This window comes from Bidens hawaiensis, unplaced genomic scaffold, assembly GCF_021521415.1.
Source record: "Bidens hawaiensis isolate Kalapana, Puna unplaced genomic scaffold, B.hawaiensis_p1.1 tig00004478_1, whole genome shotgun sequence".
NCBI lineage: Eukaryota > Viridiplantae > Streptophyta > Magnoliopsida > Asterales > Asteraceae > Bidens > Bidens hawaiensis.
The window spans coordinates 1,298,921-1,313,177 of record NW_027491271.1 but is presented as its reverse complement, the minus strand read 5'-3'; the positions used below and the strand labels follow the sequence as shown (position 1 = coordinate 1,313,177).

The following is a 14,257-nucleotide window of genomic DNA, read 5'->3' as shown; positions in this document are numbered from 1 at the left end:
TCGATATACATACATTATAGCTACGTTTTGGACATGGTTTGAATTGTTATGATGCTCTCATTTAATAGAACACAAATTCGAAAATAACTATTTATTAACTCGCATATAAGTATAATTATTAAAATCCAAAAATAATGAATCATTTACGATATATGATATGGAGTTATAAGGAATATTAATAGTTTATATGTCTTCCATTGAATTAAACAATAAGCATATATTCGAACAAAAGTTTATGTTGTGTGACATAGTTTTAACCCTCCGCCATAAGTCCATAACCAAGATTTTCATAAGAGACGGTTCATTGATTAAATAGACATGAGTATATATATCCAAGACGTACTTACCACAAATTAAATTGTCATACAACTTTTATTTCACAAAATAATACTAGTACACCACGATTATTCTATATTGTAGCTTATTAAAAATACGCATAGGAACAAGGAACGATCACTCGCTAGACAAGAGTCCATGAAATAAATATACAATACATATGTAACAAAGGATTCACATAAAACATGCACAAGGTCCACGACTAGATAAAGCTTTAAGGACACTTTCTCTTGCCTCCATGGGTAGTCATATTGTAGTAACAAGGGCAAACCTCTTGGTTACCCGAAGTTCCCGGAGGCACACAGCTGCAACGGGCACAACAAGTCCCACATGCCCTATGGCACAAGTTCGGCCTCGAAGATAACTTACACCTAGCCTTACATGCTGACCCACAATCTGAATACAAGATTGCAAAATTAGTTACAAATACATTTAGCTATAGTTTTTTCATCTCCAATTAGTTCTTAATTTTATTAATAATAAGATGTATCACTTACTGATTTTAGAAGCACTGACGCTCTTCCCATCAAGTTCATTCATCTATGACAAAAAATAAAAAATAAAAAAAAAATCAAGGTATAAAAACCATAAGCGGAATTAGAAGGTAAGTGGTATTAAAGGTCATTGGTTTCTTGTATTTTTACACCCGGATTTGTTATTATACAAAGAAACTAGTAAAAATGGTTGGAATCTATACCATTTCATGTGCTTGAACAAGAAGCAACATAGAGAGAAGAACAAGAACAACAAAATGCTTGGAGATGGCCATGGGTTACAAAGTTGTAGACTTCTTTGCTTTGTGTTTATTTTGGTGTCTATGGTTGGATACTAGCACCCTATTTACAGGGAAAGAATAATGCCCATTAAATAATTAAAATAATTTATATTTTCAACAAAATAACTTTTATTTATTTATTTAAAAGACTATGTCCCTTCCAACGCTTGATCACACATTCATAAACCTTTTCTCCTTGTCACAACAGAACCACACTTTGGTTCATATCAACTATCAAGCAAGGATGACTTTGGTCCTATTGTATCATATTATTATAAGAGAAATCTGCATTTTGTCTCCCTGGTTTATATCGTCGCGAGATGGGTTAACCCCTTAAAAAGATTTTGCGAACTTTGCGCCACTGTGTTTCTCCGGCGGGTTCTTCTGACTTCTACCGTCAGTTGACCGTCCGTTGACCGTTGGTATTTTAGTAATCTTCTTTTAATAAATTATAAATATAATAATAATAGTAATAATATAATAATTATAAGAGATTATAATAATAATATTATTAATAATAATAATAATACTCATCTTCATCATCAGAGCAGATCATCATCTTCATCATCAGCTCATCATCATCATCATCAACCTCAAACATACTTGATGTTCTTCATCATCATCAGTTTCATTACAAGTAATCGAATCTCTCAAATCCTCAAACCCATAAGTCATTTTGACCAAAACCCCTAACCTCCGACACCACGTCGCTATGGATTCCGGCCATCTCGTTTTTCCGGCCAACTCTTTTTTCCGATCATTCGGGTGAAAAGTTTACTAAAAAATGGTTCGTTTGGTTGTTTTCGGGTGAAAAGTTTACAAAAAAACGGTTCGTTTGTTTGTTTTCGAGTTAAAAGTTTACTAAAAAACGGTTCCCTTGTTGTTTTCGGGTGAAAAGTTTACTAAAAAACGGTTCGTTTTGGTTGTTTTCGGGTTAAAAATTTATTAAAAAACGGTTGTTTTGGTTGTTTTCGGGTGAAAAGTATACTAAAAAACGGCTTGTTTTGGTTGTTTTCGGGTTAAAAGTGTACTAAAAAACGGTTCGTTTGGTTGTTTTCGGGTGAAAAGTTTACTAAAAAACGGTTCGTTTGGTTTTCGGGTTAAAATTTTACTAAAAAACGGTTCGTTTGGTTGTTTTCGGGTGAAAAGTTTACTAAAAAACGGTTCGTTTTGTTGTTTTCGGGTTAAAAGTTTACTAATAAACGGTTCGTTTGGTTGTTTTCGGGTGAAAATTTTACTAAAAAACGGTTCGTTTTGGTTGTTTTTGGGTTAAAAGTTTACTAAAAAACGGTTCGTTTAGCTTGTTTTCGGGTTATATACTAAAAAACGGTTCGTTTTGGTTGTTTTTGGGTTAAAAGTTTACTAAAAAACGGTTCGTTTAGCTTGTTTTCGGGTTAAAAGTTTACTAAAAAACGTTCTTTTTTGTTTTCGGGTGAAAAGTTTACTAAAAAATGGTTCATTCTGGTTGTTTTCGGGTTAATAATTTACTAAAAAACGGTTGTTTTGGTTGTTTTCGGGTGAAAAGTTTACTAAATAACGGCTCGTTTTGGTTGTTTTCGAGTTAAAAGTGTAATAAAAAACGGTTTGTTTGGTTGTTTTCGGGTGAAAAGTTTACCAAAAAACGGTTCGTTTGGTTGTTTTCGGGTGAAAAGTTTACCAAAAAACGGTTCGTTTCGTTGTTTTCGGGTTAAAAGTTTACTAAAAAACGGTTCGTTTGGTTGTTTTCGGGTTAAAAGTTTACTAAAAAATGGTTCGTTTTAGTTTTTTCGGGTTAAAAATTTACTAAAAAATGGTTCGTTTGTTTGTTTTCTGGTGAAAAGTTTACTAAAAAAATGGTTTGTTTGGTTGTTTTCGGATTAAAAGTTTACTAAAAAACGGTTCGTTTGATTGTTTTCGGGTGAAAAGTTTACTAAAAAACGGTTCGTTTTGGTTGTTTTCGGGTTAAAAGTTTACTAAAAAACGGTTCGTTTGATTGTTTTCAGGTGAAAAGTTTACTAAAAAACGGTTCGTTTCGTTGTTTTCGGGTTAAAAGTTTACAACAAAACGGTTCGTTTGGTTGTTTTCGGGTGAAAAGTTTACTAAAAAACGGCTCGTTTTTGGTTGTTTACGGGTTAAAAGTTTACTAAAAAACGGTTCGTTTGATTGTTTTCGGGTGAAAAGTTTACTAAAAAACGGTTCGTTTCGTTGTTTTCGGGTTAAAAGTTTACAACAAAACGGTTCGTTTGGTTGTTTTCGGGTGAAAAGTTTACTAAAAAACGGCTCGTTTTTGGTTGTTTACGGGTTAAAAGTTTACTAAAAAACGGATCGTTTGGTTGTTTTCGGGTGAAAAGTTTACTAAAAAACGGTTCGTTTCGTTGTTTTCGGGTTAAAAGTTTACAACAAAACGGGTCGTTTGGTTGTTTTCGGGTGAAAAGTTTACTAAAAAACGGGTCGTTTTTGGTTGTTTACGGGTTAAAAGTTTACTAAAAAAGGATCGTTTGGTTGTTTTCGGGTGAAAAGTTTACTAAAAAACGGTTCGTTTGTTTGTTTTTGGGTTAAAAGTTTACTAAAAAACAGTTCGTTTGGTTGTTTTCGGGTTAAAAATTTACTAAAAAACGGTTCGTTTGTTTGTTTTCGGGTTAAAAGTTTACTAAAAACGGTTCGTTTGGTTGTTTTCGAGTTAAAAGTTTACTAAAAAATGGTTCGTTTTGGTTGTTTTCGGGTTAAAAGTTTACTAAAAAACGGTTCGTTTATTTGTTTTCGGGTGAAAAGTTTACTAAAAATGGTTCGTTTGGTTGTTTTCGGGTTAAAAGTTTACTAAAAAACGGTTCGTTTGGTTGTTTTCGGGTGAAAAGTTGCTAAAAAAACGACTCGTTTGGTTATTTTCGGGCGAAAAGTTTTTTAAAAAACGACTCATTTGGTTATTTTCGGGCGAAAAGTTCTGTAAAAAACGGTTCGTTTCGGGTGAAAAGTTTAAAAATATGATGATTTTGATGATATAGATATGATGATATGTATGATGATTATGAGGATAAAGATATGAAAAAATGGATATATAGAGAAGATGATGATGAGGATGAGAAACTCTTTAATGAAAATAAAGAATATATATTTCATATAATATAATTATAAACAAACACTTGTTTAGTTCAAACGGTAAGTTTTGCTTGTTGTTAACCCAAAGGTCTGGGGTTCGAACCCCGGCCGCTACACCATTTGAAAGAAATTTTTGATTTAGTTATAAGCTCAGGGGTAAAATGGTCATTTCAACCTTTTTTGGTTAGTCAACTGACGGCAGGGGCATAGACTGACCCGCCGAAGAAACACAGTGGCGCAAAGTTCGCAAAATCTTTTTCAGGGGTTAACCCATCTCGCGACGATATAAACCAGGGAGACAAAATGCAGATTTCTCTTATTATAATTCTCATGTATAGAAAGTATCAAAGTATTATTGGGTTTTAAAAGTTAAAAATTTGAAAACATTTAAAAAAATAATAAGGTATAAAACAAGCCATATAAATTAAACATTTTGGTTAGGTTAGAAGCCATATATCATGAGTTCACTTGCTTTTATGTTGGAATGTATTTTATTTTAGGTATAAGATGAACACTTTATGGTTGTCAACATTTGAGTATATGACAAGTTGACAACTGTTAAGGTTATTCCTTCGCTTTCTGTTGTGGTTTATTATTGACTAACTAAACTAGAAGATTGTTGTATAATTCTGTATATATTAGCGTTAACGTTTAGAATTTAACATAGCTATGAAATACTAGAAAATCATACATCTTTCGTAATTTTCATGCGCTCGACTAAGATTTGTTCTACCTTTTTTTCGTATCTGTCTTCCAACTCACATAACAAATATATTTAATTATCAAGTGCATTGTATAATTGTATAGTATAAAACAATTGGCTTGCTCTCATCCACGAATTAATTATTTCCCTAAGTATTGCAAAAATATGCCCAACAAAAAATTGCATAAATTTTATTTTACAAAATGGTTGCATTATCTATAATACAACTTCACATAATGCAATTGTTTTTGTAAAATAAAGGTTGCATTTGGCTTAGGAGCACTTGTTTGTCTCGTGCGGATTCACCCAAGACGTTTGGCAAGTCATATCTTCATGGTGCAGGCTATTGACGATTTACGTGTTTAGTGTACGAGATATCTTGGAATTATATAAGTATTCAGAATAAACTAACAAGAACGAAAAGATATTCCACGTGGTTTGTTTAGTAACGATATTGAGTATATGAAAGGCTTGGAACAAGCTTATTTTTAACGAGAGGCCGATTCAATTGACCAATGTAGTGGGGGACATAAAGGCGGTTGAAATTTTGTTGATAAAGAGCGAAAGAAAGAAGTTTATGCGTGTATGGAAGCATGGAAGTTGGATGCGTTTGTCATGTATCTAGGCGTCACTGTAATGGCCAGAAGGGTACAACAACACAAAAAAGGTACGAAGTCCCTACAACATTTGCTCCATACTTCTATGCCATATAATTTATTAATAACTTTATTTTACCTTTTTCTTTTTTCACAAATTTTTTTTTCAATTTTCGTTTAAACTTTATACATATATATTTCATATAATGTAACACAATTAGTAACCTTGAGTCAAGCGTTGGAATCTAATTTCGATGCCAGAAGTTGATTTTATCAGTCTCCAAAGAACATGGTGTAGTAGTAAGGTGTCTCGCCTCTATCTTAAAGGTTGATAGTTCAAATTATGCAATGAGCGGTGCAATAAATGTGGCTTATGAGAACATATAATATTTTTCGTTAAAAAAACTTAATTATATCAGGTTTTATACACTAGACTAGAGGAAGGCTTTCCTAATGACAAAGTGTGTGTGTATTTGGTAATTTGGTTCTCTAAGTTTAATAGTTTAGTTAAATCTCTCATAAAGTTGTTTTTTTTTGTTATTTTTTTTAAACAAAATAAAATTTATATTATATATTTAATAAGAAACATAGATATTAACTTTAAGTAACTTTGTCATTAGGAAAGCCTTCCTCTAGTCTAGTTAAATCTCTCATAAAGTTTAATAATTAACTTTAAGTAACTTTAAATATTCTTAAATAGACTAATAGTAATTAGTTTTGACAAGAATAATAATGATGTTTTTTTATTTTTAATAATATGGGCATTCCGAGAATACTTTTATGCATGTTTCAACATTAATTTTAGCCAAGTAGTTTTGTTTAATCATCATTAGCAAACACTCACGAGAGCTAAAGTAGCTCACTCATAACTAAACTGTAAGTGAAATAAGAATGAAATAGCTAGGGTTACAAAAGTCTGATATATACAATATTTGAAATTATGAAGTTATTTGATATATTTATATTGATAAAAAAATAATATTGAAAAATTTATTACTATATTTAGAAATTATTCATGTAAGTTTTATTTATTGATGAACACACTATAAAATATATAGATTATCACGTCTATATAATATATACCGAAGAATTTGAACTCACAATCGTTTAATTGAGAGAACACCACATTAATACGTACCATCATGCCCCCTTCATCACTAGAACAATAAATGTAATTTTTTGTATGAAATTTAAGACATCAGAATGAGACCTTCTAGACTTTTTTTTCAATTTTAATAATCTTCTTTCCTTTCTTTTTTCCTTTTCTTTTATAGTCTAAAAGAGTACAACTGAGGCTGTCCAAAATGCTCGTCGCTCACCGTTCGTTCTTCGTTCGATCGAAAATTGTTTGAAAATGCTCGTTCGATTTAGGCTCGGTTTGGAAGTAAGTCGTTCGGCTCGGTTCGGTTTAAAAATAATCCAAGCATGAGCAAAGCCTCGCTCGGTTTGGTTCAGTTCGTTTTGCTCGAATTATTTTTTATTTATTAGTTTTATATATAAACTTTATGTATATATATAAAAGTATACTATTTTTTTAAAGTTTTTAAAATTTCCTTCTTTTGTGTTGAATTCAAAGTTCAATTTTAAATCATAGCCGCTCGTTTTATATATGTTTTGTTGTTAACTTTGAGTTTATACATTTTAAAGGTGAAAGTTTAGATAATTTAGAGTTAAAAGTCTAAAATTAATGATATTTTGAAGTTTTAGAAATTTAGAATTGGAAACTTTATAAGAAATCAAGCCAAACCAAGCCGAACCAAGCCGCTCGGTTTCAAAACCAAACCAAGTTCAAGCATAAAGATATCGCTAGTTTCTTTAAATTCAATCCGCTCGGTTCGGCTCGCTTTCAAACCAAACCAAGTATGAGCATGCTTGCGTTCGGTTCGGTTTGGTTCGTGAACAGCCCTAAGTACAACTAGTAAATTATTCATCAATAAAAGAGCAAATTGTAGTTTTATCCCTGTGTTTTTTCCTAATATATGGTTTAGTTCAATAGTTTTAAATTTGTAATTTTCGTCCAAGTGATTTCATTTCACTTGCAATTAACCTGAACACACTAACCTCGTTAAGTTTGGCCGTTAAACCAGTCAGCATGCACCTCACATGAGGGGCAACTTTGTCTTTTTTCTCTCCAAATAAAGCCAAGCCCCTCACGTAAGAGGGCTTGTAAATTAGGACTGCGGTTTATTTTGGGAGAAAAGTGACAAAACCGCTCCTTACGTGAGGTGCATGTTGATTGGTTAAAAGACCAAACTTAACGAGGTTAATGGGTTTAGTTTTAATTGCAATTGAAAAGAAACTATAGAGACAAAAATCACAAATTTAAAACTATTAGATTAAAATCGTATATTTAGACAAATCACATGATTGAAACCATAGTTTGCTCTCAATATAATTATGGTTTTAATTTTAAAAGCTATTAATCAATTTGTAATTTTAAAATTTTGGAAAATCTGTCAATTAAAAAAATCCATACAAAACGCAACTCTGGTAAAGATTTTAACATTTTGTTCTATACCTTTTGTTTATCATGTGTGTTTTCGCTTCATGGATTTTTTTTTGGTTTAGGTGACCCGGAGAAAAAAATAAGTGATTTTAGATAGTGAACTAGAATATAATTGCTTTTAAGTAATCATCAATCTTAGATGGTGGATACAAGTACACGCAAACATGCTTTTCACGTGTGTCTCAAACTCGGATGATTGTTCGACAACCGTTTGTCCATGTCAACGGGGTCTGACGCGTGGAATCCTCAATTTGAGATAGCGGATTACATAAACTCAGTTTACCAACATTTATCATCGACTTACCATCTGGAATCTCTTTTATTTACCTCCTGGACACGTGTCACAACCCAGGAATCCTTTATCTTAAATAAAGGATTGTCACCACAATATATGCTTATAGTTCTCGTGAATGAATTCAGTCACTGTCATATTTGTCACAATAAGAATGTATTCAGCTTTCTCGTGAATGAAACCTGTTTTCATGAGTGATTTATATATACTGGACTTGAGGACGAATCAAAAGCTCCTCGTAAATGCTTAATATGCAAGGAGCCCGGTCACATGAAAAATAGGTGTCCTTACCATCAACAATAAGTTATCTAGTTGTTAATGAAGAATCATGTTTAGGTGGTGGTTATATATGACTGTTTGTAATAATTTATCGTTTGAAGAATTGTTTTATGCTTTACATTTTATTGTCTTTAATGTAATGTATTATATTAAAAATGAGGTGAAGGATATATAAATCTATTGTTATTTTATCTGAGCCCCTAACTAACTATACGCAAATGTGACATATTTATTGACATTAAAAGTTAATTAATATATGTATTAAAAGTGTGTGAAGAATACTTATAATCCTTTCTTTAGATATAAAAATGAAGAATTTCCAGGGTCACATTTTAAAAGTCATAATTCACTCATGAAAAAATGTTTCATTCGTGAGAAAACTGAATACATTTTTATGGTGACAAATATGACATTGACTGAAGTTATTCACGAGAACTATAAGCATATATTCTTGTGGTGACAATCCTTTATTTAAGATAGAGGATTCATGGGGTTGTGACACGTGTCCGGGAGGTTAAAAAGGAGAATCCAGATGGTAAGTTGATGGTAAATGTTGGTAAAATGAGTTTATGTAATCCATTATCCCAAATAGAGTATTCCACGTGTCAGACCCATAGGCGAACTTAGGTGTAGTGGACAAGGGTTGGCCGACCCCTGTGAAATTTTTTTTTCACAAGCATCTTATGGGATTTAATCAAGAGCGACCCTTGAGAAATTTTAACACCGACCCTTGTGAAATATCTGACGTGAATCGATAAAAAATCTGAAGAAAAGATACATGAACGTACTTTTTCCGACGAACAGAATCAACTTATGATGTCCGGTGAAGAAGACAAACAAAAGAAAGTGTATCCTATTAATATAATAGTCTCTTCAAAACCTACTCATTACCTCTAGTTAACCAAGTCAATACCTAAGAATAGAATCAAAACTCATCAGAAGTCGATAACATTATTATTACTATATATTTTTTTATATTATAATATTATTTAATTTCTTGCAGACCTTTTTTTCTATATATTAACAAAATATAAAAGAGGTTTAACTTGCTAGTCTTCTATTGTATTCTCCTTTTGTCCCGGTCAAAATATCTTAGTTTAAATAACACAAAATTTAAGGTATATTAAATTATTGTTTTTTTTTGTTTACCAAATGACAATAATGCAATTGGAAATTGGGTCAATATATATTGTTTATTAATGTTAGTTGTGTGTTTTTAAGGGTAAACTTGTAAATTGGTTAATGAATTTTGAAAGTGAACATTTGTAATTAGACAAATAAAAAAGAAAATGCGGACACTTTTGATGGGACGAAGGAAGTACTATATTTAAATTTATTATAAATATATGTAAATAAAGAAGTAATAAATGTAGCCTATACAATGTAAAAAAGTTAATTTTAAGCCTTCGCGCTCAAAGTTCAGGTTTTGACACCACAAACGACAGAGTTCACAGACTCGTTGTCGAGCAACTTTTGTTATATGACCCAACCCTAATTGAACTGAAAATACCAATATTTAAAAAAAAATATTCCTGACTCCGTCACTAAATTCATACATATAAATATGCATGCATTCTTCCCGATTTGCAGCCAACAAGGGTTCAGTTCCCTTCAACCATAACCCTGCATCACAACTAAAATCTGCACATACAAAAAGAAATATTAAAAAAAGATCATTTAATTAAAACAATCCTAGTCAACTTTTAAAAAGCCAATCACAAACAAGACACTTTTAAATCTCCAATATCTCTTACCAGCCTCAGGTACTGTAGATGGTGATAGATTTGGCTACACTTGCAACATATTCATTTTGTCTTGCGCTTTCCACACCTCCACATTTCTAGACGGTTCAATTGCTTTGGTTTTATTCATTTGAAGACAGAAAATTTGAATATATTTTCTTTTATTTATTCGATTTAGGTTATCGGATTATAACCTTAACTTTCCATTGTTAGTTGGGAATGCTCCTAATGAAATGTTTACCACTCACTCATGTATCGAAAGTAGTTTTAAAACTGTTAAAAATACTTTTTTTGCATATGTTTTTATCGTGTGCGTTATCATGAAATTTACCTAGCTTCAACTAAATAAAATTTAATCCAAATCTTTGTACCTCGTATGCGGTAGATCCATAATAACAAAAAGGTTATTTGATTGTCACGGTTTGATGTTTATTAAATAGGGTAGTCTTACAAGTTTGATGTCGGACTAGTAAAAAATCGTATAGCATTCTACATAACCTAAATTTATGTGTGTATATATGTAATTTGTGTTCTGCATTAAACTTATATATCTAAAATTTAAAAATAAATATTTTTTTTCTAGATTTGTAATGTTAATAAAATATAAATTATGAAATAAAGAAATATAAAGTTGAATTTTATTACAACCATTTGATTTGATGCATGCTAAAACACTAATAAGTGGTAAGCAAGAACACAGTTAAAACAAATGATTTTTAATTGAAAGCTTCAATAGTCGAAAGCTTTGATCGAGTTCTTCGATAAAGAAAAGTTTCAAAAGCTAACAAAAAACCAAAAACCATAGATCCAGACATATAAATGAGATTTTAATTTACATAGAAAACAAACAAATAAAATACAAAATTAAAATCAAATAGTTTATAATTAGATACGGAAAATCTTCATTCATTTTAGACTTTCCTGTCAACTTCTACACTTGAATGTACCATCAAGCCACACCATAACTCTTGGTCCCAACCCGACGATGCACACGAGTCCAACATGGGGAGCTCGTAGTTGCTCCTACATCACGTTTGGGTTCGCATGTTCAACTAATAACCCGCTAAATTCAAATAAATTGGTTAAAGTACACACAAATGTTAAGATGGACCAAATATGCATCCGTTTGTATTTCGAATGGATGGTCCAATCTCCTATAATACATTGGTTATGAGAATTGACAAAACTGCTCGATCATTAAGAGATTGTTTGACAATCTTGTATTAAACCATTAAGATGTCTGGCCCATTAAGAGACTCCGTCATTCACCACTAAGAATTGGCTTTTAATCAGTGAACCAAACGTTATATACCTTTGATTGGTTCAAATATAACCTCTTAAAGGAACTATTCAGAGAACACCAACAACACCAAAGTTTTAAACATTATGAAAAGGCTAGGAGAATTTAGATGTGTATTTTTAGAAAGATACCCTTCAACCAAATAGTGATAGATACTTTACGAAATGATATTATTTCCATTGGACAAACTCATGCACATAAGATGAGAAGAACAAATATCCATATTGTCAAATCAGAGCTTTTAATATTTCAAATACGTGATAGTGTGTTACATTATAAAAAAATCATTACTTTTTTACCAGTAATTGAGTGTCGAATTTAAAATTTTATTTAAATAGAACCACTGTTTATGAATACTCATATTCTATAAACGTACTCCTGGGTTAGTTCAACGGTTCGGGTCGGCTTCTATCCTCACTGTAAACATATCCACCGCAGAAACTAGGCACCATAAAAAATGTAGTGATTGGACCTACTTTGATACAAAAAAGTTATAAAAACCACTCATTGTAACCCGAGACCCTTTGTCTAGAAGTTGTTCTACTTTAACCCGAACCCGTTTTGACTCACCTAGTTTGCCATGCTTAATTATCATGTAGTAATGTTAGATGAATGTAAGGGGAATTGGCTTTGTGCAAAAACCGGTTCCTAACTCAAAACCGTTTCAAGTTGACACCGATTCGGGTATCGACCATGCCAATTCGGTCTAAACGACGCCGGTTATGAACCGGTTCCAAATCTATGGAGTTCAATCGGGCTGAGGAACTTTTTTTTTGTGCACCTCCAGGTCGTGTATTCACTTAAAGTTAAGTATATGCATATATTTAATAAATGAGATTAACTCAAATTATAAACTGCACGATATTTGCTCGGTTGCTTTGAGGTATCACTTAGCCCTCGAGTTTAAGATATTTCTCTTTCGTATTTTGTATGCTCTGTAACAATAAAGTTGTATCACTGGCCCGTAATTAATTTTGCGAACTGCTTTAAACTGAATTTTGTAATTTTTCTTATTATAGAATGATATTCTTAAATATGGGTTGATAAAATAAACTTTTTTGCAAAGGAGGCAACGTCATAGGAGAGCAATTCAGACATATATTCGTACAAAAAGTAACTTGGGCGAGATTTAGCGATCCACAAGAAATGGGCTGGGTTGGGCTGAACTGGACTGGGCTGGGATAGGATGGGCTGGATCAACCAAACAAGAAGAAAAGGAACCTGACTAGCTAACCCGCACATGGATGTCATAGCTACAACAAGTTAGATCCTTACAATTAAGGAACACAATAACACATAAAAAAAAATCAGATAATAATAATAATAATAATAATAATAATAATAATAATAATAATAATAAAAACCATTAACCTGCTGGTACTGTTTTTAAGTTTCCGTAGAAACTTAGAATATACAAAGACACAATCATATTATCAAATTTCATATATCTTATGTAATATTAAAAAGATAAAAGTTCAACAACAACAAAAAAAACACATTAGAAACTCAAATAACTCAAACATGCTTACCACCGCATGTATCTCATAAAGCTTACTTCTTGTTTCAATAACTTTGTTCTACAAGTAGGAAAATATCAATCGTTAGAGGATAAAGTATAAGAAACTTAGAAACAAAAAACTGAATTAAAGTTCCTCCTCATCATACAAGGATGTGTGATGATTTAACTCGTTATTCATGACGGAATCACTTAGAAACACAATTAAAAATGAATCTTAGAACTACATTTATAAGCAAACAAAATCCAATTATATAGAGTGGTATGCACTACAATTTAGCAACTACAACACCACATCCCAACTTTATAGGAGCTGCAATATATACATTAATTGCTATGAAAGAAAATAAAAGTATGTAATGACGGAATCACTTAGAAACACAATTAAAAATGAATCTTAGAACTACATTTATAAGCAAACAAAATCCAATTATATAGAGTGGTATGCACTACAATTTAGCAACTACAACACCACATCCCAACTTTATAGGAGCTGCAATATATACATTAATTGCTATGAAAGAAAATAAAAGTATGTAACTACCCACTACTACATCTATTCCCTTCCGACACATTTGACCCACCACACAAAATAACTACCCAATACATACATAATGTGGGCATTGGTAGTGAGAAGTTAACACTAAGTTAGTTACATGCACTTTTTTAGGTGGTAGAAATTTATAATTATACTAATAGTCGAGTGGGAATAACTATGTCTAGTAGTGGGTGGTTATCCATGTAAATGGGTTAATGGGGTAGTTACATGTGATAAAAAGTAACTGTTTTTTAATTTATCCTTATCAAACGGCCTATATTCAATTTTGAATCTTATCGGACGGTCAGAATTAAATCTCACTCTTCTATAACCTATTATTATAATTTTAGAGATTAAAAAGAGAGCAATCATACACGAAGATTACCCGCATTCCCCCATACAAACGGCGTATGGGGTGAGGTTGTGCAATCTATAAGGGATGGGTTGTGATTGGACGGGATGAATCAATCAAACTAAAAAGAAAGGAAACTCGACTAATTGCTACGAACATTTATAAAGCTATATTCTGGAGATCAAAAGCACTATCTACTATCTAGATCCCATTGGAAATTCACTCTCACTCAAGATCAGTGATGTAT

The 14,257-nt window shown here is 31.8% G+C and overlaps 1 protein-coding gene across 1 annotated transcript; it reads right to left on the bottom strand.

The window, feature by feature from the left end:
• Positions 1 to 304: 304 nt before the first annotated feature.
• On the bottom strand, positions 305 to 1,183 carry LOC143626704 (snakin-2-like). The gene is made up of 3 exons (XM_077096697.1): positions 1,034 to 1,183; positions 834 to 876; positions 305 to 732 (listed from the first exon to the last, which is right to left on the bottom strand). The coding sequence occupies exons 1-3, from the start codon at positions 1,103 to 1,105 to the stop codon at positions 551 to 553; spliced, it is 297 nt and encodes a 98-aa protein (XP_076952812.1). The 5' UTR covers positions 1,106 to 1,183; the 3' UTR covers positions 305 to 550.
• Positions 1,184 to 14,257: the final 13,074 nt, after the last annotated feature.